Consider the following 26,731-nt stretch of genomic DNA (forward strand, 5'->3'; position numbering starts at 1 on the left):
ATACTATGAAAGATCAATGGAAAGTTCAGTACAGGTTGGAACAGTCAAAGCAGAATGGGCAAGTTCCCAGTAGGCGTCACCTAAGCAAAGGCGCAAAGACGGGAATGAGCTGAGTGTGTGTTAGGGGAAGCCAGTTTAGTTTAAGCTGAGATTCTGTGCACCAGAGAAGTGAAAGTAAGCTTGGTTTAGTTCAAACTGTAGAAGGCCTTCAATGCTAGGCTGAAGAAAGAATCTAGGCATACATGGCTTCCCCCGGATTTGTGTATTCCATTCTATGGTGTTGCTAAGCAATGCATTCCAGAGTTCTTGACTGTTCACTTCTGTTACTGCCAGTGGTGTGACTTAAGCACCCTTGGCCTTTTTACACAATGGCAAAGACCCGGGCTTACTATGCACAATTTTGGATTCAGGTTTATCGATATTTTGTGGGGCTGTATCACCGCCTCAAGAAATGCTGGAGTGTCGTTAAGGGCTTTTGCACTAAAAAGGAGGAAGAACACATCCCTCCAGCTGAGAGTATTTTTCACAAAGAAAAAATTGCGGTGCTTGGCCGTATGTTGAAGGATAAATCTCTAGCCCTTGAACAGAGAGCTCAAGCTGCCTATAGAATTGGACTGTTGGCCTTTACAGGTACTGATTTAACCAGCTGTGCTGACAGAGGTGTTCCACAGTCTTTTTGCCTGTTGTAACACTGTCAGTCAGTGATTCTCATAGCACTCGTCTTCACATTCCAATAACATTTCCTTTGCCTAAATTATTAGTTTTTTGTCTTTGCACCGCCAAAGATATTACTGCTTTCCCTCAAGGATCTCATGTTTTCAAAAGAATGTGTCCATCAAATAAATTACTAATAAGGTACTTTCCTGTTTTTAATTTAAAAAGTATATATATATATATATATATATATATATACACACACACTGAAATTGCCTATCAAACTTTTCAGTATCATGAAAAAATTGAATCTATACTGAATTGATATAATTTCAACCCTTTTACAGGATAAAACTACTCAGTATTTTATTTTTTATCTTGTAAAAATGCATTACACAGACAGTAGTTCAGAAAAATCATGAAGAACTTAAGGCTTTTAAAATACCTACTAGGAAAGCCAATAGGTGCATTAGTGAAAAGCAACTATTAATGTATACTTGGCTAGAGAATTAAGTGGCAAACCATTTAAAGACACACTGCTCTGATTGTCAAGTCCAAACTTGCTTCACTTTTTTTTCTAATAAATTTCATGTAAAAAAATTTTATAGACAATCCTCAACAACACATCGCCTTATTAGAAGCTCTTGTTGGTAGCTGTTAGTGTCCTTGGTAGATCGATTAGTTTCTAAATGGGAAGATGAATTACTTCAATGTAGTTTAATAGACTACTTTCACGGAATGGTGTCCATGAGAGAAAACATTTACTGTTTTCAAGGACCAAGGGGTCCTAGGTACCAGAATGATTGAGAGCCACTAGCAGAGGACCAGAGAGAAGACGGAAACTCAGAACACCCAGGTGAGGGCGGTGTAAATGGCATCCTCCACTTGAGGCGGGCTCAGTGCCCTGTAGAGCTGTGGTCACCATTTGGGGTAAGAGTTAGCTAATTATAAAGGGCTCAGAATCCTTTAACTTGATGTTACTTAGCCTTGGTTGTACTGGTGGGGAACAATGGAAAGGGCTTATGCCCAGGCTTTGGCTAACGCTTTACACTGCACAGAATATCCTTGGGACCACGGGACTGTGGTAGTGCAGATAAGAGGAATCCAAACCAGGTCAAAATTCCAGTGGCTGGAATCCAGCCAACTGTGCCAGCTTCTCCTCACCATCTAACTTGTCTTCATCAGTGCCTTCTTATCTAGGACCTGCTTGGAGTTTGAGATTTGAACTAGGATGATCTGGGGTTCAGGTATATGATGGAAGTAGAGTCAAGCACCAGGTTGGTCCCAGATCTGCAAAAGACTTGGGCTGAGAAACGTGTAAGGAGCACAGGACAGTGATGGACAACTCATGAAAAACCTCTCTTACCACTTAGACCCTGGCTTTGCCGCTCGGCCTTTTGGGTTTTCCTTTGTTTGCTCTAATGCTCTGGTACTTTTTCAAGTACTGAAGACAGAGACTCGGGAATGAGACCATGAGGGAGACTTGCTAGGTGAACACAGCCGGGCTTCATTCATCTTGCAGTACTGGCTCATAGGCGCCTGATTGAAGGAAACAGGGAGGAGCTTTGGGCAGGCAGTGCTCTTCATATAACTCCACGCTGATCAACACACACTTTCTCATGTTCACAGCAGCACACGGGGTGGGGGAGAAAGAGGAGAACTCAAAATATCCGAAGTATCACATCCATAGCGGCGAGAATATGAACACAGGGGCACTCAAATGTCACTAGCTACTAGATACACCAAATACTTCTGGAAATGCAAATGCTTGTTTTACAGGAGGACCAACTGCTGGAAATTTTGCAGCTGAGTACATGAAAGAAGTAGCTCACTTGCTGCAAAATTACAAGATGGAACCAAAAATAAAGATCCAGCTGCTCCAGAGTGTTGCATCTTGGTGTTACTTAAACCCTGTCAACCAGAGAAGAGCCAAACATTTGCAGTTTATTCCTATTCTCGTTGATCTTTTTGATAACAGACTTGAGCCTACCATGAAAAGTGACATAAACAGCAACCTCCTGCTTAAATTTTGGAGTTGCTATGTTCTCTCTGTCATGACATGCAATAACCTGTCTTGTATGCAGGAGCTTAGAGACTACAGTTCTCTAAAATATCACTTGCAAATGTTGGCCAGTGAGAATTGGTCTGGATGGCCCGAGAATTTTGCAGAGGAGCTGTATTTCCTCATTGGTTTTCACAGGAATTAATTTCTCTAAATCCAGTTACCTGATGCAGCTGTCTGCACCATTGTATCACCCTGGAAAACTGAAATAAATAACAATATCCGATCACATCATTCTTCAGCGTTTTCTTTTAGATAGTTGAAAAATTCGATACACATTTTCATAGTTACTGCAATAACCAAACTTATGAAAAGCGCCACTGTTTAAAATAACCTCATAAAAATTAAGTTCATAAAATGAGAATTCACTGGAAGATGCATTCCCTATATAACTGTTAGGAGCAATGGTGTGTTTGGGGGGCTATTAGATGACATTAAGCTAAGGCACCCAGAAATGCCAAATCCAAACCCAACTCACAGCCACACCCTACAGCGGACACTGTCGTCCCACCCGTATGTATCCTTTCAGCCCTATTTCAGTGACGGCCTTGCGGTTGCCACATCTTTGGCTGAGGTTGCGTTCTGGCTACCAGACCATGATCTTTCTGCACATCAGGCTGACCAGTTTGGGGGAATTTACACTGAATAGGAGCAGTGCTTACCTCCACTGGCACAACTCTGGATAGAGATGAGTACCATGTGTTCAGACACCTAAAGACAGCCTAAAGCTAGGCTCTTGGATTTTTACTCTCCCTATTTTGCCTGTTAAGAGAATATGTAAAAGAAAGCTTGCACCTGACTTTTGTACTGCCCAGCCTCATCAAAAGCTTTGTTACAAAAAATGTTTACGGAGAAGCGCTTACAGGATGTGTACCTGTTTGTGTCTCTAACTACATTAACATTTGCCTCTAGCTTAAGTCGGAGCCATCATAGATTGAACTGCGTACTTTTCCTATTTCACAGACTTGCCTTGACTAAGCTTACTTTAGCGTTACGCGTCTACCTTTCACTGAGGGGCCTGTAAAAAAAAGTAGTGTAGGTCCGTGATCCTTGCTTGTATCTATTACAGGAATGTTGTGAGGGATGTTAATCACATCACGTGGATTCATGAGGCTCTCGGGAGCCAATTTTCTCAAAACTTAAACCAGGAAAAGCTGTGTTCTACTGAGCAACTGTTATCTTTTCATCCTTTGTGGATTTTGTGAATTGTGTTAACGCAGAGTTTCTGAAACTAGAATTCAGTTTATAGTGGGAGAATAAGGGTCGGAAATCCTAAGTCCCCTTTAGAAACTGGGTCACGGCCACAAATTCCTTTTTTCAAGTGCTTTTTAAATTGAATTTGAATTTTTCCTCAGAGTAATTCATGAACGTAGTTTGAAGAGTCAAATATTGCCAGGCCTCTGATGAGAAACAGAGGTTCAGATTTGGGCCTTGAGGCATTTTTATGCTATGATTTTTAAATCGCTCTCCAAAATTTTAACAAATGGTTGCTATTTTCCTTTGCTGTCCCTTGTAAGCTCATCTCTCTCCAACATTTGGATTTTCTTAGAAGCAAATCCACGATAAGAATTTGAGCACAAGGGCTTTATTTGCTAATCTTCATGTGGACATACGCTTTCATTTCTCTTAGGTAAATACCTAGAACGGCCGGATCATACAGAATGTGTATGTTTAACTTTTAAGAAATTACTGAACAGTTCGATAGCATCTGTGGCATTTAACATTGCCACCAGCACTGCCGGAGAGTCCCAGTTGCTTCATGTCCTTAACACTCGGTATGGTCAAGTTTTGTTTTTCAAACTTCAGCCATTCTGATGGGCACATAACAGTATCTCACTGTAGGTTTAATTTGCACTTGCCTAAGGACTGTGTTGCCATCTTTTCACGTACTTATTTGCTCTCTGTACATATGCTTTGCAAGTGTCCAAATATTTCCTCTATTTAAAAAATAAGGTTGTCTACTTAATGAGTAGTAAGTTCTTTATAGATAGAAATCCTTTGTTGGGTATATTTTGCAAGTATTTTCTCCCAGTCTGTGGCTTGTCTTTCCATTCTCTTAAAAGTCTTTCAAAAAGAAGTTTTTGAGTTTTATTTATGCAGTCTGATTTATGGTATAATTCGTGATTTTTGTGTGCTTTTTGAGAAAACTTTACCAAATCCAAGATCACTAAAATCTTCTCCAATATTTTCTTCTAGAAGATTAATCATTTTGGCTCTGACATTAAATTTTAAAACCCTCTTCAATTCCTTCCTCTTTGCTCCCTGCCACCAAATCCTGGCAATGCATTGTTGACATTTTCCAGAAATACTTTTTATTTGCCAAGTCATCCTATTCTACTTAGCTCTCCTCTTTCTTTGGGCTAATGGCCCAAATCTAAAGCATAAACAGCTGTACTATTACAGTAACCACTGACCTCACATGGCTCTTTAAATATAAATTAAAAATTTAAAAATTAAAATGTTAGTTCCTCATTCATACTAGCCACATTTAGTGCTCAGAAGCCATATATGGCTACCTGGTTATTATACTGGACAACTCAGTTCCAGCATCCCAGAAAACTTTATTGGACAGCGTTGCTATAGATTAATAATATTTATTTAAGCATTTAGATCAGGCACTCTAGGAAAGGTTTTAATTCTCACAAAAACAGAGGTGGACTTAATATCAGAGATAAGAAAATTAAAGTTCTATAAGAATAACTTGCCTAAAGTAATCCTTTAAAGCTTGACATTGCTCTTTATTGCCAATTTATACAAAGCTTCTTGTATGCTTTCCACAGATCTTCATCCCAATGCTGTATACTTTGCAAACAATTTCCCTTTATTTTGTCCTTTTCTTCCTTCAGAACAGTACATATGAGAAATTCTTAATTTCACCCTACTCGTACTTCATATTCCTTCAATATACATACTTTGTCTATACCAGTATGTGAAATGTGCAGATAGAAAGTTTCAGAACCCTTAGCTATTCATGCATCTCTTCATCTGCTCCCCACTTTGCTTCTCTCGAGGACTACCAACACCACCCCAACATTTTAAGCTTCCAAGAAAAGTATGATCATACCAGCCTTTACTTGGCTACTCAGATTCACTTGGGGAGCCTTTGACTCCAGATGCTCACACTCCTACTGGGTTAGATTACCTGGGCATGGGGTCTAGAAACCAACATTCCCTCCAGTGAGCTTGAGGTGCAACCAGGTTTACGAGGTAAAACCTCAGCTATCTCAGTCTAAAAAGGGAGAATTCATTTCCCCCTTGTTTCCTCCAAGCTAGTTAGCAGATTAGAAAGGAAACAAAACAAAAGCACAGAAATAGACAAATTTTCTACCCAGACTCCTTATACTTCATTCTTCAAGATATACACAAAGCTCAACAGAATGAAGTTTATTTATCATATACACAAGTCATGTCTGACAACTGAGAAAATGCTATTTACACAAAACAACACCACAGATTAAAAATACATAGTATTTGTATTTTAGTACAATAATAGGGCCCCAGGATACAAACAAGGAAGTCTGAGTCCAAGTTTTCATTATAAAGTTATTTGCTCTGCTACAAAGAACTACAGTGGAGGTGAACGTTGGCAGTATATTTCTCATGAGTCAGTATTACTGAATTTCACACACACGGTTTTGCATCTGTAGAGGAAGAGACAACTTCTTCAGCACATGTACCAATTTCTGAGTCTTCTACTTCAGAATCCTCACCAGTTTCCTCTTCGGAATCAAATTCCTGACTATCCGGTGATTCAGAGTTATCCAGAGGTTCTTGATTCAGTCTCTTGTAAAGAATAAACCAATAATTTATTGTAAAAACTTCACAATCCAAGCCCATTATCAGTATGCTGATATAACTGACCCTCAATGTTATAATGAGGGTTCATTTCATAATGTCTCTATATTAAATTCACTTACATGCAGTCAAGTGTTTGTTAGATCAAAGTGCTAACCATATTAGATCATATTTCTGCAAAGTCACAGTGTTTAAAAATTTGCTTATTTTTTTTTTTTTAAGTACTCAGATGCTTTCAGAATACAATTTAAATCAGTACTTCTCCAACTATCTACAGTAAAGGACCAGGTTTCCTAACTTCCCATCTGCTTTGGACCAATACTTCCATGGCAGTTAAGAGAGCTACTACAGTACTTCCAAATGAAAACTTCAAATATGAGTTCTGCCATGGCACTAAAATGTACGGCAGAAGTTCAGTGCAAGAGAAGTTTTGATATGAAAAAGATCCTCCCCAACAGCAAGATAATTTTTTGCAGACATGAATAAGTTTAAGACCTATTTTTTAAGACTGGTAAAGTAACAGTCATCAGGCTAATTCTTATAAACACATTAGCTACTTCCAAATTAAAAAAAAAAGTCAGATAAGACGACCGAAGTTATTTCGTACACCAATTACCAGTTTTATAAATGACAGTAATATCTCACTGGCATTATAGTTAAATTAAAAACTGTCTGGAGATATATATATATATATATCTGATTCACTTTGCTGTACACCTGAAACTAACGCAACGCTCTAAATCAACTACACTCCAATAAAAATTTTAAAAAAACAACCTGTCTGAAAATTTGACAACTGTGAAATATAATTTTCCATATATTTTTCAGATGTAAGTATTCCTTTCTATATTGTTACAAGAAAATAGGTGTTCTTTTGCTTCATAATAATAGCATCTAACAATTATTGAGCTCTCACTATGTACAGGCAATTCTCTCAATTTTCTACCTATTCTCTACTTGTTATTCTCATAGCAAGCCTATAAAGGTAGGCACTATTACTCCCATTTTATAAATGAGGAAAATGGAGCCCTGACAGGATAAATAACCTGCTTGACTCAAACTTAATGGTGCTAGGTAGGGCGCTAGGACTCAAACCCGGGAAATCTCTTTCTAGAGCCCAAACACTTTCTGATCACACTACTGCTTCAACTTTAGAGAAAAATAGATGCCTCTGAATCAGGTGAATGTTAAAATACCTACCTCTATTATCTCTGCCATATACTGTACATGTTCTGCTACTTCTGCCAATTCCTTATTCTCCTTCTTCAGGCGGGCAATTTCATTGTCCTTTTGTTCAATTTCTTTATGAAGCTATGTGACATAAATCAAAAAGTTCAGTTTTTCATAGATGTGCTACGCTGTAAACCAAATTATATGCCTCCAAGTATACAGCTGACACACATTTAGCACAAAGTTCCTAACAAAGGTGCTGTCTTTGGCTCTCAACACAATAGGCTTCTTTTTGTATAATAGTTCTGGTAACAGAGTTGCCTAATTAAATTTTTATTAAGACAACATTAAAGCTAGTCTATATTGCTCTAATAAAATATCCTGGGCAGCAGAAAGAAAATAATCCTGGAATGTTTAAAAATTCCACAAATTATATTCAGTACATACTTTCTCATTTTCCTTAAGTGCTTCATAGAGAGCCTTCCTCCGTTTTTCCGCCACTTCTTTCCAATATTGAGAGGATGGATTTTCTAAAATAAATTGTTTGACATGTAACTTTGAAAATCATTACTGTTATATACTGCTGTAAAAGCCCAATAACTAAAAAAAAAAACCAATAACTTTTTTGTCTATTTTTTAAAAGTTTACAATATCATTCAGTACTTAGTAATACCCATTTTTTTAAAGATTAAAGTTAGAAAGTCAAATCAGTTTTTTTCTCTTATTTTTCCCAACATTTTGAAGATTTCAATCCCTTCAAAGGAACTGAAACACAAGTACAATACACATATAACTTTGACCTAGATTGTTAAAGGTGTCTGCAACATTTGCTTTGTGTGTTCATATTTTTTAATTTAACATTCACATTTGTGAAAAGTCCAGATCAGTTATTTTTACACTGTCCTTAAATTTGGATTTGTCCATTTCCATGATTAAATTCAAGCTACACAAGTTGGCAGGAACACTGTGTAAGAATGTTGTATCCTTCTCAGTGTATCACCAAAGAAGCACATACTAATTGGTCACAATACTGGAGATGTTAAATTTGATCACTTGATTAAGATGATTTCTCCCTTGTAAAGATACTTTTTTCCTTTAGTAACAAATAAATGATCTATGGAGTAAAGTTTTTGAGTCTGTGGTATTAATATCCAGTTCCCTAACAACCTTTCACCCAATTTTTCCTCCACTGATGTTTCTTGTTCCTTCTACATTTAGTAGTTGGCATCATTCTGTAAAAGCACTTTCCCTACCCCAATTCAGAAGAAAATTACCAGTGTGGATTCATGTATTCTTTTTTAATTCAATGTATTATAATCCATTCTTGTCATTATTCATTTTGATGCTCAAATTTTCCCAAATTTAGCCAGGGGGGAATCCCTTCAAGCAGACTCCTTGTCCTTATAACCGGCACCCATCAGGTTCTGAGTACTTCCGTATTTTCTAACACAAGAGATTCCAAGCTCACTCTGTAGCTTCCCTGCCCCAGTGCTGGAAGCAGCCATTTCTCCAGGGAGCTTTAGTGGAGAACAGTATTTACAAACCAAGAACTGAGTGTGATTGTGCTTCTTATTATTCGGGTGTCATTTGGTTCTGGGCTCTTTCATTGGCAGTTAGGAAAGGTTCTTTTTAAAAAATCATCAGTTTATACCAACACTCCCAATTCCAGTTCCACAACAGAGTTCTTCCTTTCCTTCCCCTTTATATACTGTATCTCCCTTAACCATACCATGGACCCAACAATACCAACATATTACTCATTTGCTCAATCCTAAAATATACACAAAGTTTTACCCAAACTGCTACTACACCAATACCACTGCCAGCAAAAATTAAATTCAAGATTTCTTTATAGTTCTTTCAATCCTCACAGTATAGCCCTCTGAGGGTCTACAGTCAGAGTTCTGTGTTCAAGTTGCATGGATTAATGTTTTTCATCTATGTGGTATGTTAGCAATATAATGTATAGTTGAGTTGTTTATTTCCATAATTAACTTTAGTGGTTTTTTTTCCCACCAATCTTCATTAATTTTCGCCAAATCAGATATGAGTGTCACAAATCCTGTTGTTTATTCTACACTATTATTAGAGCTTCTTTATTTGTATGCAGTCAACCTTTCTATTGGCTTGGCCAAAAAGTTCATTCGGGTTTTAACATCTTACAGAAAAACCTGAACGAACTTTTTGGCCAACCCAATAAATGAAATCCAATAAATGAAATCCCACTGTCTACTTATTTTTCCCCTCACTGTCCTCAGGGGACTCAAAATGAGCCCAAATGTCACTATAACCTTGAGTAAGACAATTAACTTCTCTAGGCTCAATCTTTTTCCTCAGTAATAATGACCCATGATTAGGACAGAAGTAATCACCTTCCATAATACGTATAAAACATCATTAACTTCCTCTTCTGATTTCCACTGCCATTAAAAACTAGTATTTATTATAGCCACATGCTTCTCATTCATCTTCACTCCCCTTATTATTCCTATTGTTCCCTTATTTCATTCTCCTGGTATCTTTCCTTCAAATTCATTATCTCTATACATTTTTCTTCTGAAAAGACTATTTCCAAGTCTTATAAGTCCAATATCAGAGCTGCCATATTAATCACTTTCCTTTTCTTTAATATTTCATACATATATGGATTTACCAAACAGTAGGACCTGTCCAAATGTACACTGTTTTATATATTTACACCATAAAAAATCTTAAATTATCAAAAACATAAAAGTAAAATATCTAATAAATTAAGAAGCTGTGGGAAGAGTTCATAACAGTACAACAAATAATATTTACCCTTATTATAATTTAAAAATTTAAGATAAAAGCCATATATATATATATACACACACACACTTTTTTTCCATACCTGTAATCATAAGATCAAATGCTTCTTGGGTGACGCCTCCAAGATTTTTATTTTCACTGTGTTCTGGGTCAGTAACAACTCCAGAGCTGGAAGTCTTAGATATTAACTGGTCGTTCCAATGTTTCCGTTTGGACAAGCTTTTAACCAACTATAATGAAAATATATACATCAGTCATTTTGTTTAATGAACAAGAAAGCTAAGCAGATTAGTCTCGTATGAATTAAAACTAAAGCACTCAGATATGGGGATATATGTATAGCTGATTCACTTTGTTATAAAGCAGAAACTAACACACCGTTGTAAAGCAATTATACTCCAATAAAGATTTTTAAAAAACCGAAAGCGCTCGTATCTCTATCTTTCTGATATCTTTGGCCCTTTTAAGAAATTACACAATTCAAAACTCTACCAAAATGTATAGTTATATTTTAGGAATTTTATTTACATCAACTATTTTGAATTAGACTTGAGCCTAAGGCTTAGCTGAATTTATTTTTATTATTTAAATGATTCAGTACCATGGAAAGGCACTATTTTCAAAAGTCTAGAAACCCTCATCCATGATTTCATCATTTACATACAGGGGTAAATGATTGAATCTAACATTTTATTCTTAAAAAAAATCAAACATTATGCCTATAGGTTAACTCATAACTTATTACATTATCCCCAGTTCTACTACAGGTATTCATACCACTTTTGAACTTCCTAAATTGAAAAATTAAAACAAAAACCACTTTTGTGGGGAATATACAATTGTTATCCTTAAATTATTTCCAAATTTCAATGATTTAGGTATTTCTGACGGAGGAACTCTTTGAAATGTTTTTAATGTAAAGGTAGCATCGTCTGTACCCCATTCTAGCTCAATAATACACACCTCATTTTCTCTTCCGACTAGAGATCCAGCTGTAGAAGGCTGAATCATCTTCAGAGTTCTTCTTGGAACAGGACTACTCTGAAAGTCAAGATAATGAATTATCTGGTTACTAAGTTCCTATATGGAGTGTTAACATCTCAATCCTACCGTAATTTACAAAAGAAAAAAAAATGCTAAGGACACTAATGTTTGATCTGCTGTATACTTTTATAATGCTACCTATGATGTGATCAACTAGCAAGCTTATTATTTCCCTGAAATTATAATAAAGTTTGAAGAAATTCTAAGAATAAATCACATTACCCAAATTTGACACAAACAAGTAGCTCTTCTTCCATTTCAATGTACATTCTTGCTATAGTCATGTAGTCATTTGTTTAGTTAAAACAAAAATATAACATTAAGTTCTAGTACTCCAAACCATGTATGATGAAATTCCAGTAAAACAGGAATATTTGTATTGCCTCTTAAAAAGATCTTCTACACAGAAACTAGAAATTTACCAAACATCATAACATTTAATGCTACCCACAAAAGAGGTAAATTGGAGGAAAAGGTTAATTATTTACACTGCAAAATACTTTCCCCTAATCAAAAGGATTCATCTCAGGCTTCCTTTAAATTGCGAATAGTCCCTAACACATTTATATGAATCCACCAAAAGAATATCACTTTAAAGAATATTACACATGTAAGAAGACCCGCTTCCCCCCTTCAACCTTTACCTGACTGCAGAAACAGTTTTGCTTCAAGCCCATTCATCAGCAGAGAAAATGTCAGTGCTTGAGGCATACAAACACTCTAAAATGCACAAGCTATTGTTTTTGAAAAAAAAATGGTTTCCTTGTAATATGTAAATACCTTCCTGTATATTTCCTGATCTAAAAGGTCTCTTTATTTTTGCAAAAAATCATTAGTTATACTGCCACCACGGGATAGCAAACAATGGTGAATACTCAAACAAGGTCAGCAAGAACATGACACCGAAGCAGCGTGAGAAAGTTACTGATTCCACACTGTGCTTCACAGGACTAGAGTTCACCTTTCTCACGGTAAAGTTTCTACTGCTGATTATTATCTCACCATTTAACTGAAGAACAAATGCTGGCTACCGTGAGAACAAATATTACACCAACATTTCAGATATAATTTAGATTACAGATTAGTCAACATTGTCCAGACAAACAGAAGAAAATACAACTTTGGAACCTTAATAATAGGAGGTGTTAATTTATTTAAATGCTTGCTACTCATAAAGGCCAAAGAAGCCAGCTAAATGACCACTTCCAAGATTTAACTTTCACAACTGTAAGCTTTATAGCATCCAGCCGTCCAAATGCAATATTGCTATTATCGTTTTATTCATATAGATCATGCGTTAGAATAATAAGCTCTTTACAGCCAGAAAGGTTCTTATATATTGAGTCGTAATCTTTTTAGAAAACAATTTGAGATTCTATGAACCCCCTCAAAAAAAACCAAAAGAGCATACTCACAGAATTTTGTGTATAATTGGCAAGGAATCCATGAACTCCTAAAATGTACTCTTACAGACCTAGTTTCAGTCCAACTCCCTCATTTTACAGATGAGTAAACTGAGGCTGAGATGCTAAATAACTCACCCAACATCACAGTTTTGGAGGCAGAACCAGAACCAAACAGAACCCAGATCCTTTTATATCCCAGATAGTTGTACTATAGATAGTAAATATTAGACTTCTCTTTAACTGTTAGAATCTGCTGAATTTACATAAATTATTTGTCTGGGATTTGATTCAGTGGAGGAAAGGGGGAGTGAATGGAGATGGAGATGAAACAAGACTGGCCATATACTGATAATTGTTGAAAATGGGGGAAGTAAAATGAGATTATACTATTGACTCTATTTTTGAATATTTAAAAATTTTCATAATAAAAAGTTTAAAAACACACACATACAAAGCACAGTGGGAAGATGCCATCACCCTTTATGAAAGCTGATGGAATAAAATTCACAAATTATCGATGCAAATTATTCACGAAAAATAATGTAAGGAAGATACTAAGGCAAGGTAAACAAAGCAACCTATCAAAAAGCACCTGCTATCACTTACAAAAAGGCTTTTATTTATACTATTGAATTTAAATCTGGAAACTGGTACACTTTCTTAACAATGTAGTCTCATTCCCAGGAATCCTGAGAATACATATAGTCTAAGTTGTGCGGCAGGACCCCCTAGCTAAGTTGAAAATTCATTTAGAACCTGAAGAGCGAAGCCAGTCAAAATTACAAACTCAAAATTAAGCTCTGTCTTTATTGTTATAAGAATAAACATTTAGAACATGATTTCCAGTGACAGTATACTACAGGGATTCAAAAAGTGTGGCAAAATGAGCAAGTTGGATGGTAATGAGCATATACCTTGGAAATATACACAATATAATGCAAACTGTCTCTGTGGTCAAAGACACTAATCTGAAGATACACAAAAAGGATTTTAATAAAAATCATTTCATGAAATGTAGTAAAAGGAGAAACAAAACATTTCTTGTATATAGAAAATCCTAAGGAATCTACTACAAACTATTAGAATAAACAAGTTTAGCAAGGTTGCAAGATACAAGATCAAGGTACAAAAATCAATAGTACTTCTATACCGTAGCAATGAGCACCCCAAAAATTTAATTAAGGAAATGATTCCAGCTACAAGCATTAAAAAGAATAAAATACTTAGAAAAAAATTTAATAAAAAAGTGAAAAACTCGAAAAACTTTGTTGAAACTTTTTTCTTTCAACAAAACATTGCTGAAAGAATGTAAAGAAGACCTAAATAAATGGAAAGACATCCCATGTATGTGGATCAGAAAACTTAATATTCAACCATAATTAATTTTTAAACAGTTACTTGCCCTCAGACTAAAAACTGATTAATTCAACGTTCATAGAAATTATATTCAGGTTAAATTTGACTAAATTATGTCAAAAAGCATCTAACTACATGCTTTCTATAACAAATTAAAGTGACCGCATCACATACCTTTACATTCTCTTGGATTCCTTCTTGTTTCTGCTTCATACTGTGATTCATTGTACACCTGGTGAAGAACAGAAGATCAGTAATTCAAAAACAGAATATGGTCTACATCAGAAAGTGAAACCTAGTTTTTTGTTGTTGTTGAAAGTACAATCATAAAAATAAAAATTAAAAAATCATAGCAATAAAAAATGATGGAACTATCTTTTCTCACTGTACCCAAACTCAGCCCTGTCAATGACAAGTGACTAAAGCTAATGACACTTAATATCTTTATACACACACATACAATTAATTCTGGCTGGAAAAATATTGTTACAAAAGGGAAAATTTGTATTCTAAACAAACTTACAAAACGTGACAGTGTCCTGGATTAAATACAGGGCTGTCAAAGATCTGAAAAACGGACTTCCCTGGTAGCAGTGGTTAAGAATCCGCCTGCCAATGCAGGGGACACAAGTTTGAGCCCTGGTCTGGGAAGATCCCACATGCCACGGAGCAACTAAGCCCATGTGCCACAACTACTGAGCCTGCGCTCTACAGCCTGCGAGCCACAACTACTGAGCCCACGTGCCGTAACTACTGAAGCCCACACGCCTAGGGCCCCTACTCCGCAACAAGAGAAGTTACTATAATGAGAAGCACACACATCACAGTGAAGAGTAGCCTCCGCTCCCCTCAACGAGAAAGCCCCCCGCACAGCAACGAAGACCCAACACAGCCAAAAATAAATAATTTTTAAAAAAAGATCTGAAAAACAGTCACCAGGAAAAGCAAAACACAGATACTTGGGTGTGCCCAAGTCAAGAGCAGCATCCTAACTCTACTATTTCAAAGGCAGATTTAAGCTATAATAAACTTGGCTCTGGTAACCAGCAATAACTTAATAGTGATTTAATATCCAATCAAATAAGATTATGCATTTACATTTGTAGGGAATGTGTAACCACCATCATGAACTGAGACACTGGTGGAAGCAACGAAAAGGGAGCAAGAGACAAAGGGCTATGTAACGCTGTTAACCACACCACTGGGCCGGACTCACTCCAAACCCAACTTTGAACTCCCCAGCCATGTCTCTCCCTCAAACAGATCTCCTTGATTTCTGTGGCATGCCTTTCTTTACCCAGTGCAGTGGCTTTTAAACTTTGTCTATGACCCATCCCATGTGAATACACTTTACACTGTGCCCTAGCACACACAAACGCAAACGAAAATGTTTAGGAAAGAAAATCTAATTGTGTGACGCACCCTATTTTCTATTCTAGTTAATATTAAGCAAATGCTGGTCGAGCTGAGCCAAGACAATGATTTTCAAACTGCGGGTTGCAGCCTGGGATTCCAAAATCACTCAGTGGTTGTTTAGAAAAATGTAAACAGACGAGAAAACGTCAGAGTGCAAGGCATATGAGAAATAAATACTGCTTAGTGAAGGTTCTAATTTAGTTGGAGGGTTGCATCCTAAATTGCGATGTAAAAAATGTTCTTTAGTACATGTCCAGATTTAAAAAGTTGAAAGCCACGGATCAAGTCTAATCCTTCACTTGTTCATCACACTCCCGCCAGAAACCTCGCGTCCTTGCTTTTTATTCTCTAGTTCTTTTAAACAACTAGATTGAAAACTCTGGCATAGGACTGGGTCCAAGGAAATCCTGATAAACTGGTGAAACCAAGTGTCACCAAGTTCAATTTTTTTTTTAAGGGGGACGCAGAATTCAGGTACCTTGTCCCATGAGCCCAGTTTGCAGACCCCCTTGGATCACCGCCAGTTAATTACTGGTCAAGAGGGTGGATGTTCCGCCTCATCCCGACAGCCAGGCACGCCCAGGCTGAGGCCCTCACACCAAGCAGCTGCACACAAACGGCCCCGTGAGCCCGCCAGCTCGTCCTACGGACAGAGACCCAGAAACCAAAACCTGGCCAGAAGATCCGGTGCCGCGCGCCAGGGCCCTCCAACCGCTGAGCGCGCCACAGGGACTGCGCCCGCCAGCCAATAGAGAGCGCGGACGGGACAGCGCGCCAAAACAGATCCAACCAATGGGGCAGCCCCGAGCCTCACGTCCCTCCCCGTCCCGGCTCCTATGACCGTTCAACAGCCCCTTCACTTAGACCCCGGCAGCGGCCCGGCAGCTGTCACACGAGTACCTGACTTCCGGCCGGTGGGAGCCCAAAGCGGCTAGTCTAGCAGCCCCCGCGGACCCACTCCGGTCACCTCTCTCACACTTACTGGATGGAAGCGGGCAATCCTCGTAGCGAACTCACGTAGTTGTGGCTCCGGCGCCTCGCGTGAGGTCCACAGGCAATACGCGTTCGTCCCCGCAGCCGCAGGAATGCTAGCGCGCGCTGCTGTAAACCACTGGAACTCCGCCCTTCGGCCCTAGACGGCCACGTGATCGCCTGACACGAGACGGGGGGCGGGGCCATCCGAATCCGGCGAATCGCCTCTCGGCTCCGCCCGCTTCGGCTCTGCCCCTTCCTGCGCCTGCGTGGTGGGCGTGGCGTGTGTTTGGGCTGGAATATCCTGGGGCTTCTCCTTCCTTATTCTTTAGTGTCCTCGGATCCTGACCTCTGACCAGTGCTCGGAACTTCCCTTCAGAGTAGAATCCTCTTTTTTTTTTTTTGACTTTTACAAGCGGGGAAAAGACCTGCACCCACTAGTTGTAAACACTGGGAGAACAAAATATTGTATGTGTAGTACGGCTTATTTTTCTGTAAAACCCTCGTTCCGCGGACTCCTAATTGTATTAAGAGCTTTTATATTTTGGTTTTTTGTATTTTGACTACATTGTGGTGCGGTAGTAGTGCCGGAAGGCCTAATCCTGCAATGAATCCTGCTATTCACTGAGCACCTAGTACGTACTAAGTACTGTTCTGGGCGCCGGGAAAACAACTGCCGTTGCAATCTGAAGGAGCAGGAAAGCCTTAATAATTACGTCTAGCTTTTTTTTTTTTTAAGTCGTTTTACAAATTTCTCAACTTTCTTTGTAGGCGTAGTACATTTCGGTTTACTGGAGTCTTGTTAAATCTTTTGTTTACACCTACCATAGCTATTATAATACAAGTCTGTTTTCCCATTTCTTAACTTTTCATAGGATTATCATTCTCAGAAGGCAGGAAATATTTATCTACTAACTACGCACAGCACCGCCTTTAGGAAATGCTTTCTCAGCTGTATACGCTGCAGACACTGCGTGCCCACCTCCTGCCACCCGCCCCACCCGTATTTCTTTTTGACAGAGCTCAAAATCTAGCTTTCTTTGGGGTGAAATGTAACATTTAATATAAATTCTAGATAAAGGAAACAACCCACTGATTTGAAAACTGTCAGTAGACGACTGAGTTTCCGAGTAAGAATTTAGATGACCTTGTAATTTGACTGTGTAATTTGACTTTGAAACACCAGCCAGTCAAAACTAAATCTGACTTCTAATTTCTTCATTCAGCCACATGATAAAAAGGCATCACTGATGAAAAGAGCCCAAATAGTAAGTATATATTTTAAAATATATAAAAAGTTATATTCAGGCCGTCTGTACTAAGTATTGTATAAAGCAAAGTACCTAATGTAATTTCTTAACAGAACTAAGAAGCTGGGAAAGAAAAATGTCTTCTGTATGAAAATGGTAACCAAAACAGAGGGGTAGAATGTAGAGGTTATCATAGTTGAAAATCTAGAGGCAATAAAAGAATTGATTTTTTAAACGTCTTATGAAGCACACCTCCCCAGATGTTATCTGTAGTTGTTAATAGTATTGGTTAATTTTGGAATGGTGTGGAGAGGCATTAACTTTATACATTTTAGTGTTATTTGACTTTCTTTAAGTTCAGCATACCAAAGGAGATGATGCCTCCCTTAGGAAAAATTGTGAAGCCCCCAGAGTCTGCAACAACCATGTCACCAGCTTAGGTAAGATCCCTTACGCTTTGCCTGCTAAATGATCAACTAGTTGATGTGACAAATTAATTCAGATATCTACCTCTGCTATTCATTTGGGTGGCTACCAGCCACATGATGGCTGTTGAGCACTTGAAATATGTCTAGTTTTCATTGAAATGTACTATAATGTAAAATACACACCAAATTTCAAAGATTTAGTGTGAAAAGAAGGTAGAATGTAAAATGTTTCCATAATTTTTTGTATTGATTACATGTTGAAATAATACTTTGGATATATTGGGTTGAATACAAATACTGTTAAAATTAATTTCACTTTTAATTTTTTTAATATGGATACCAGAAAAAATTGTAATTACAGATGTGATTCACATTTGTGTCTCACATCTTATTTCCATGGCACCTGGCTGCTCTAAACTATCATTATCCCATTGAATCCTCTCAGTAGCCATGTAGGGCAAATGTTTTCTACTCCCTTTTTTATAAGAATGAGAGGCTAAGTCACAAGTCCAAGATCTCACACAACTAGGCAGTGGTAGACTGAGACTTCAGATCTTCTGACTCAAAGTCCACGTGTGGAAAGCGGGAGGTTCTAAAAATATTCCTCTCTCAAGAGACAAAGTTTCCTCAAACCCTCGAAGTACTGGGGAATGTCTCCAAAACATATGCTTGTTGTTTGTTTGTTTTTTGGCCGTGTTGCTTGTGACTTGTGGGATCTTAGTTCCCCCACCAGGGATCTAATTCGGGTCCTGGGCAGTGAAAGTGCGGAGTCCTAATCACTGGACCTCCAGGGAATTCACCGTATCCTTTCCTATTGCTTTTGAAGAACAATTTATAAGGAAACAATTTTGCAGATATCTGGAAAAAGTGATAAGTAGTTAATTATTTAATCAGAATTTTTCTCTAGGCATCCAAATATAGTGTCTTATCTTTAGTAAGAAACGATGGGTATTGATAGGATCAAGTTTATGCAGTGATATTAACTCATATATAATCCTTGAATTTATTGCAGTCTTCCACTATACAAGTTTTGAAAAATTATGGGTATTTTTATGTAATCTTTCTATTAGCCACTTGTAGCTTAGCACAGACTCCGTTGCTGGGCATTGTAGGGCTGTGTCTTCTTATCTTGCCCAAGAGCATTTATCAGTTTGTGAAAGAGAAGGGAAGAAAGAAACACAATACTGTATGATAATAGAAAAATAAAGCTAAATCATTTAGCATGGTATAAAGAATAATGATAAAATGTTAATGAAAAGCAATAGAACCTTTTAAAATTTTGTTATTACTTATTAAGGCTAAACTAAATTCCCAAGGTTTTCAGCCAGAGTGCAGAAATTGCCTGACTTTTACATGATGATCTCTATCCTTCTGAAAACGGCCAAGGGGAACAAATAATAATTTGTTACATTCTGATTCAGAAAGCTCATGTAAGATCATTTGTAGAGCATCCAGTTTACCCAATTCCCCAGCTCTGAATTGTATTCAAATAGTTTAACTTAGGTTTTAGGTTACCTGTGACATGTGCAAGGTTAAAAAAAAAGAGAGTAGGAAAAAATGTTAAAATTCAATGTAGCAGAATTCAGGTTTTTATTGTTAAGATAACATTTTAATAATAGGTAATATGAGACACATAGTAATTTTAAAGATGACTAATCAGCTATAAAAGATAGTTAACAGGTGATTACAAAGCACCAAGGAAATGAAAAATAAAACACACAATGCGTGCAGTCCATGATGAACATAAACCTTTTACTTAAGCCATTATAATTTCTCTTCTCGTTGTATATTTCATTCTCACTTTAAAAGGGTGGTGTCAGAACAGTGAGTATTGATCCTGAGATGTCCATTATTTACAGAAGACATATTTCGGTCTACTAGTTGTCATTTGTATAAAGTAACTGCTGAATTTTTTTTTTTTTTTTTTTTTTTTTTTTTTTTGCGGTACGCGGGCCTCTCACTGTTGTGGCCTCTCCCGTCGCGGAGCACAGGCTCCGGACGCGCAGGCTCAGCGGCCATGGCTCACGGGCCCAGCCGCTCCGCGGCATGTGGTATCTTCCCGGACCGGGGCACGAACCCGTGTCCCCTGCATCGGCAGGCGGACTCTCAACCACTGCGCCACCAGGGAAGCCCCAACTGTTGAATTTTTATGATGGCCTGTCAGTGTTCTTTTCTCAAAACAAGTGCATTCCAGGCAGAAATTTTCTTCTTAATCTCTCTTTCATTTGATGTTTATTTATATTTTATTCCTTAAACCCAGACCATTTCTGAAAGGATTTGAACATGGAGAAATATTTCACAAAATCCATAGCAGTAATTTTACAAAAGTTAGTTGGTAAATTTGTATGATGAAAATGAATTGTTGGCTACGTAAGGAAGGGTGGGTGTATTAGGGTTCTCCAGAGAAACAGAACCAATAGGGTATATTTTATATATATATATATAAATAAGGAATTGGCTCACATGATTATGGAAGCTGGCAAGTCTAAAATCTGCAGATCCAATGTCTATTTTGAGTCCAAAGACCTGTAGCTGCTGTAGAACCAGGGACGAGTTCAAAGGCTCCCAGGCAGGAAAGTGTGCTCTTGAACGGGGAAGGGGAGGTAGTGAGGTTTTCATTTGATTGAGTCAGGCCCACCCACATTATGGAGACCAATTTGCTTTACTCAGTTTACTGATTTAAATGTTTATCTCATTCAAAAACACCCTCACAACTTATATATACTACCAAATGTAAAATAGATAGCTAGTGGGAAGCAGCCACATAGCGCAGGAAGATCAGCTCAGTGCTTTGTGACCACCTGGAGGGGTGGGATAGGGAGGGTGGGAGGGAGACTCAAGAGGGAGGAGATATGGGGATATATGTATATGTATAGCTGATTCACTTTGCTATAAAGCAGAAACTAACACACCACTGTAAAGCAATTATACTCCAATAAAGATGTTAAAAAAAAAAAACCACTCTCACAGAAACACTCAGAATAATGCTTGTTCAAATATCTGGGTACCCTGTGGTGCAGTCAAGTTGACCCATAAAATCAGCCATCACAATGGGAAAGAAAGCCTTGCCTGGACCTTGACTGAGAATTTATTTGGATCCCCTTAGAATGGGAAGGCCTGGGAGTACACTACGGTCCATACTCGGCTGATGGGTTAATAGGAATGTCTTATATGAAGGAGAGAGCAAATTATGTCTTGTGTCTTATTAGTATAAAGGAACCAAAAATTGTTGAGCTTTATGTGTAGGTGAGTGAGTGCAGCTCTGTTTTCTAACAGCAGACCTTGGTTCCTTCTGAGAGCTATGAGGGAAGGATCTCTCTCCTTGGCTTATCGATGGCTATCTTCTCCCTGTGCCTTTTCCCATCATCTTCCTGCTATATGTGTCTATATCCAAATCTCCCCTTTTTGTAAGGACATCAGTCATATTGGATTAGGGTCGGCTATAGACTGAATGTTTGTGCCCCTCCAAGATTCATATGTTGGAACCTAATTCCCAATGTGATAGTGTTTGGAGGTGGGGCCTTTGGACAGTAATTAGATCTTGAAGGTGAAGCCCTCATAAATGGGATTAGTGCCCTTATAAAAGACACCCCAGAGAGCTCCCTCACCCCTTCTACCATATAAGGAAACAGTGAGAACATGGCCATTTATGAACTGAAAAATAGGTCCTCACTAGACGGAATCTCCTGGCACCTTGATCTTGGACTTCCCAGAACCAAGAGAAATAAATGTTTATTGTATAGGCCACGCAGTCTCTGGTAATTTTTTTTTGGCCACACCGTGCGGCATGTGGGATCTTAGCTCCCCAGCCAGGGGTCGAACCCATGCCACCTGCATTGGAAGCACGGAGTCCTAACCACTGGACCACCAGGGAAGTCCCTCTGGTATTTTTATTATACCAGCCCATGCTGATTAAGATAGGATCATCCTGATTTTCTCATTTTAACTTGATTACCTTTGTAAAGACCTTGTCTCCAAATAAAGTCACATTGTGAGGTACGGGGCAGTAGGACCTAAGCCTAGGAATTTGGGGGTACACAATTCAACCCATAACAGAAGGCTTTTCAGCTTTCCCACTCCACCTTTCTCAGCTGCTTGCCCCTCACTTCAGAGTGGGAGTAGCCAGCATATGCTCTAGACCAAATGCAAAGCAGCTACCCAAGCATTCTGCAATTTGTGTAATTTTTCCTTTTTATGGTCATTTCATTTCAACTTTATTGTATTTGAAGCAATGCTAAGCAGCTCCTGCATTTTAAAAGGGCTCTCAAGAGGAGAAAACCCCTTTTCTTTGAAAAATCTGTTTATCTTGTTCTCAATGAAAAGAAGCATTTCTAAGTAAGTTTTGATATGTGAGGCCCAAATTTAACTGTTGACATTATACATCACCAATCTCAGGAAGGTCTGTCCTGTTATATTATGTTTTTGAACATATAAAATGTGTTCCAGTAACACATTTGTCAGAAATAATACAGGAGACATACAATTTTATTCACAGACATTAGGAAATATGAATGAAAATAATAGCATATATTTAAAAAAACAATAAAAATCTTGAGGTAGGGAAAAGGCTTAAGACTGGCTGAAAGAAAAGTGGTCAGACTTTTGTTCAGAAAGGGCAGGAGACCTTCTGGGTAGATGGATTCCCAGTACAGGAAGAAGCCTGGTCAAGTAAGCTACATTATACTTCCCTTCTCAGTAGCTCTTGGGACTAGGTTTCTGTCGGCCAGTAAGAGAACAATTGTTTTCTACTTTGAGGGGAAATTGTACCAGGTAGTAGAGGTTTCAGTTTAGTAAAATATCTCAGATTGCACACAACAGACATTAATTGGTTAACTTCAGGAAAGAAAGGGAAAGTTCATGGAATGGGAAGGAACGAAACCATGGGGACAACTCTGATCAACAGCAGGAGTGCTTAGATTGTGTCTCCAGGATCTTCCCATAGTGCAGTGCAGCTCCAATGACAGTCTGTGCCCCTATGGTCCACCCTTGAAATTCCTGGGAACGAGAATTTGACTGACTCTGCTTGGGTCAGGTGGTCCAGTAAGCTCTGGCTTAGACATGTATATGGTGGGAGGTGGTGTGATGCATTGTCCCATAGACATGCCACTTCACCCCACTCCAGGTATAAGGGCTGTTCCTGGAAAACGGTGGATGGCTGCTACCCCGGGAGGTCTCCTTCAGGCATTAAAAAATATAACAAGATCATTAAAGATCACCACACTTTGAGGGTGGGGGTAAAATGACTAAGAAAAAGCGTATGATGGACACTTTGCATTTGAGCCAGGAAAAGACTCTTTAGTTACTGAACTCTAAACCTCTCGGTTACGTCTACTCTGCAAAATAGACAAAAACAGGGATGTTTCTCAGAAAAATGAAACGTGGTGACCAGCACAGAAAGGGAGTCTGAGTATTGAAAGTGGAAAATGCAAGGCTGTAGTTCAAGTGATCAAAAGTAGCTGAGGCCAGGGAGACTTTGAGGATCAAGGATATGCTCTATATCTTAGGGTGACGGTGGTTACAAGACTGTATATAGTTACCCAAACTCATGAAACTGTATACTTAACATAAGTGAATTTTATTGTGTGTAAATCATACAATAACGCTAGAAAATAAAACAGGCCAGTTCCTGAGAGAGGCTGCCTGGGTGCTGAAGGAGAATATAGACAGAACCCCTCACCTGTAAGAGGCTAGAGCCAACTTATCTGCCACCAAGTGACTGTGCTTCAGCAGATACCAAAGCAGAAACAGAGCTTGGGCTCAGGAAAAGCTTCAAGTGGCCTGAGAAAATTCAACAAAATTAGCATCGGAGAGCCTGAAACCAAGGTCAGGCATCCTTACAGCCAAATAAGTTTTAATCCTATCTTAACATTTGTATCTTTTACGAAGCATTTCACATGTGCCATTTCACTTTCATCAGCACAAAAACCTGCAAAGTTAACAAAGTTATTTTTTCTATATGCCACAGACAAACTGAACAGTAGGGCTGGTGTCAGAACGTGTGCCAGGTATCGATTTATTTCCTCTCGGCCCCAGATTCACTGTCAAGTTCCAGAGGGAGGATTTTCCCACAAGTTCCGCCAGCACAGCACCACAGCAACTTCTGCCACTGTCCTTTCCATCCTCTCCAATGAGATCTGGATCTCAGAAAGGAGGAAATTCCTTAGATGCTCTATCTCAGCACCCAAGGAAGCAGAGAGAACTCTCAAGAGTGTAATATAAGGAGCAGCCACTGTTCCCGCATCTAAAACACAGCATCCAAGGCAGACCCCATGCCCCCAGCCGAGACCTAGACCTTGTTGGAGAGGGCGTGCCAGTGGCAGGGAGGCCCCTGTGGTGCTGCACCCAGGGAACTGGCTGGAAATCTTCCTTCTGGAACTTGCCTGAGATACACCCTCTAGGGTGCCAGAGGAAGCTATTCCCTGGGAGGTGTCTCCCCTGAGACCAGAGGGGTATTCTACTACAATATTGCCCAAGATGTGGGGGCCGGTGGCACCTGGGAAGCTGCTGGCTGCTGGGTGCTGATGGCCTCTGCAGAATCCTGTCACACGCACTATTGGGTATTAACAGGAAACTTGGAAATGTAGCTTACTCAGCAAAGTCTCCTTCTACACATGAATCTGCAGGACGGCAGTTGTTCTAACTGGCTGCCACTCCAGTGACTTTGGGATGTGTTGATCCCTGCACACCTGTATGCGCACATAGAAAGACCCTTAATCCCCTTTAGAACTTGCTTCTGACTAAATCCTTACTTCTGACAAGTAGGATGAACACCTTGTTTTAAATCAGATTGTCTTTTCTATCTCCCTAGGGTAGCGTTTATTATTTTATCCCCAAGAGACTAGATATAGCTTGTTCAAGGCTATCAGGAAATTTGAAGTCATTCATCTTAGTCTCAGGTCATCTCGTTTAGGCACTGGGCTGTAGGCAGGAAAATTACATGGGACTCTTGAGGCTTGGGTAAGTGCCTAGAAGGGCCGTCATCCTGGGTGAAGCTGCCATCTGAGAAAACTGCTGAGAGTATGAGCTCTAAAAACTCTGCTCTTAAATCCTCTAATATGAGAATGTCAAGAGTTCAGAATTTATTTTCCAGATCAGCAAAGTTACATTTAGAAACAAAGATTCACTGGCTTTTTCCTGGAAATTTCTTTAAAGATAAATGCACCACCCATGAGGTATTCTTACCCCCAAATTGAATGTGAATTGGAAATCTACTGCCAGTTAAAGGAAATACTGGGGCCAGAAATGTGGTAAGCACCATGGGGATGCCATCAGCAAAATCCAAAGTATAGGAAATGCTACAGGACAAATGACCTGGTTTCTTAAACAACTAAATGGCAAGATGAGAAGGAGAAAAAAAAAAAGCAGAAGGAAGGATTTGTAGAATACAGAGACGTAATAACAGGTGCAATATATGGATCTTGTGTGGAATAACCAAATGTAAAAAAAAAATGAAATAATAAGGGAAATCTGAATGCTGACTGGATATTTTATGATGTTAAGATATTAGGTGTAATAATGGTATTATGGTTTTTACTGTAATGGCTTTATCTGTAAATAGTGTTTAGCTATTGGATATTTTCTTTGAAATAATCATTGTGGGAAGGAAGGGTAAAGGTATAAGTTAGGCTTTCTAACATGGGCACCATTGACACTTTGAGCCAGATAACTCTCTGTTGTGGAGGGCTGCTCTGTGCGTTGTATGCTGTTTAGCAGCACCCCTGGCCTCTACCCACTAGCTGCCGGGAGCACTGCCCAGTTGTGATGATCAAAAATGTCAACAGCCGTTGACAGATATCCCCTGTGGGGCAAAATCACTCCCAGTCGAGAGTCTTTGGTGTAAATAAGACAAGATTGGCCTAGTGTTGATAACTGTTGAAGTCAGTGTATATGAATACATGAGGATTCGTTATTCTGTTTCCTCTACTCATATATGTTTGAAACTTTCAATAATACATCTTTTAAAAGTATTAACTTAAAACGGGTGAAGAGATAGAAATAGTGCAAAGTGCTTGACCATAAAAACCTGGGCAACCACAAATATTTGCACCAATTAATTTTTGGAGACAAAAGACAAATGACAAGCTGAGAGAAAATAGATGCAATGTATTTCACAGGTAAAGGGCTGATTTCTCTAATTTACAGAGTTCTAAAACATTGAAAGAGAAAAAAGACAGCAACTCGATAGAAAAATGGGCAAAAGACAGGAACAGTCGATTCCCAGAAGAAGATACACAAATGGTCCTTGAATATATGAAACAATACTCAACTCTACTCATAAGAAGCTATATGCAAAGTAAAACACTGAGAAACCGTTTCTCACCTATCAGGTTAGCAAATATTCGAAGACTTGACAACATCCTTGTGGTAGGCAGAATTCTAAAATGCCCC

General features: G+C 38.6%; 2 protein-coding genes across 2 annotated transcripts; one reads left to right on the forward strand and one right to left on the reverse strand.

The window, feature by feature from the left end:
- Positions 1 to 368: 368 nt before the first annotated feature.
- ARMH2 (armadillo like helical domain containing 2) lies at positions 369 to 2,861 on the forward strand (the record flags this gene model as incomplete). The annotated part of the gene is made up of 2 exons (XM_082848440.1): positions 369 to 630; positions 2,434 to 2,861. The coding sequence occupies 2 exons, from the start codon at positions 369 to 371 to the stop codon at positions 2,859 to 2,861; spliced, it is 690 nt and encodes a 229-aa protein (XP_082704566.1).
- A 2,482-nt stretch (positions 2,862 to 5,343) lies between these two features.
- Positions 5,344 to 16,799, reverse strand: GMNN (geminin DNA replication inhibitor). The gene is made up of 7 exons (XM_082847834.1): positions 16,676 to 16,799; positions 14,452 to 14,509; positions 11,435 to 11,512; positions 10,554 to 10,701; positions 8,129 to 8,211; positions 7,712 to 7,822; positions 5,344 to 6,499 (listed from the first exon to the last, which is right to left on the reverse strand). The coding sequence occupies exons 2-7, from the start codon at positions 14,500 to 14,502 to the stop codon at positions 6,338 to 6,340; spliced, it is 633 nt and encodes a 210-aa protein (XP_082703960.1). The 5' UTR covers positions 14,503 to 14,509; positions 16,676 to 16,799; the 3' UTR covers positions 5,344 to 6,337.
- Positions 16,800 to 26,731: the final 9,932 nt, after the last annotated feature.

The sequence above is a fragment of the Leucopleurus acutus genome, assembly GCF_964270905.1.
Source record: "Leucopleurus acutus genome assembly, chromosome: 10".
Lineage (NCBI taxonomy): Eukaryota > Metazoa > Chordata > Mammalia > Artiodactyla > Delphinidae > Leucopleurus > Leucopleurus acutus.

Bases quoted from the DNA above. Each gene is read 5' to 3' on its own strand.
- GMNN (XM_082847834.1), bottom strand. From the start codon at position 14,502: ATGAATCACAGTATGAAGCAGAAACAAGAAGGAATCCAAGAGAATGTA. The intron at 7,823-8,128 runs GTATGTACTGAA...TATGTCACATAG, and splicing joins CACTTAAGGAAAATGAGAAA to CTTCATAAAGAAATTGAACA. The intron at 6,500-7,711 runs GTAGGTATTTTA...ATTCTTTACAAG, and splicing joins ATATGGCAGAGATAATAGAG to AGACTGAATCAAGAACCTCT.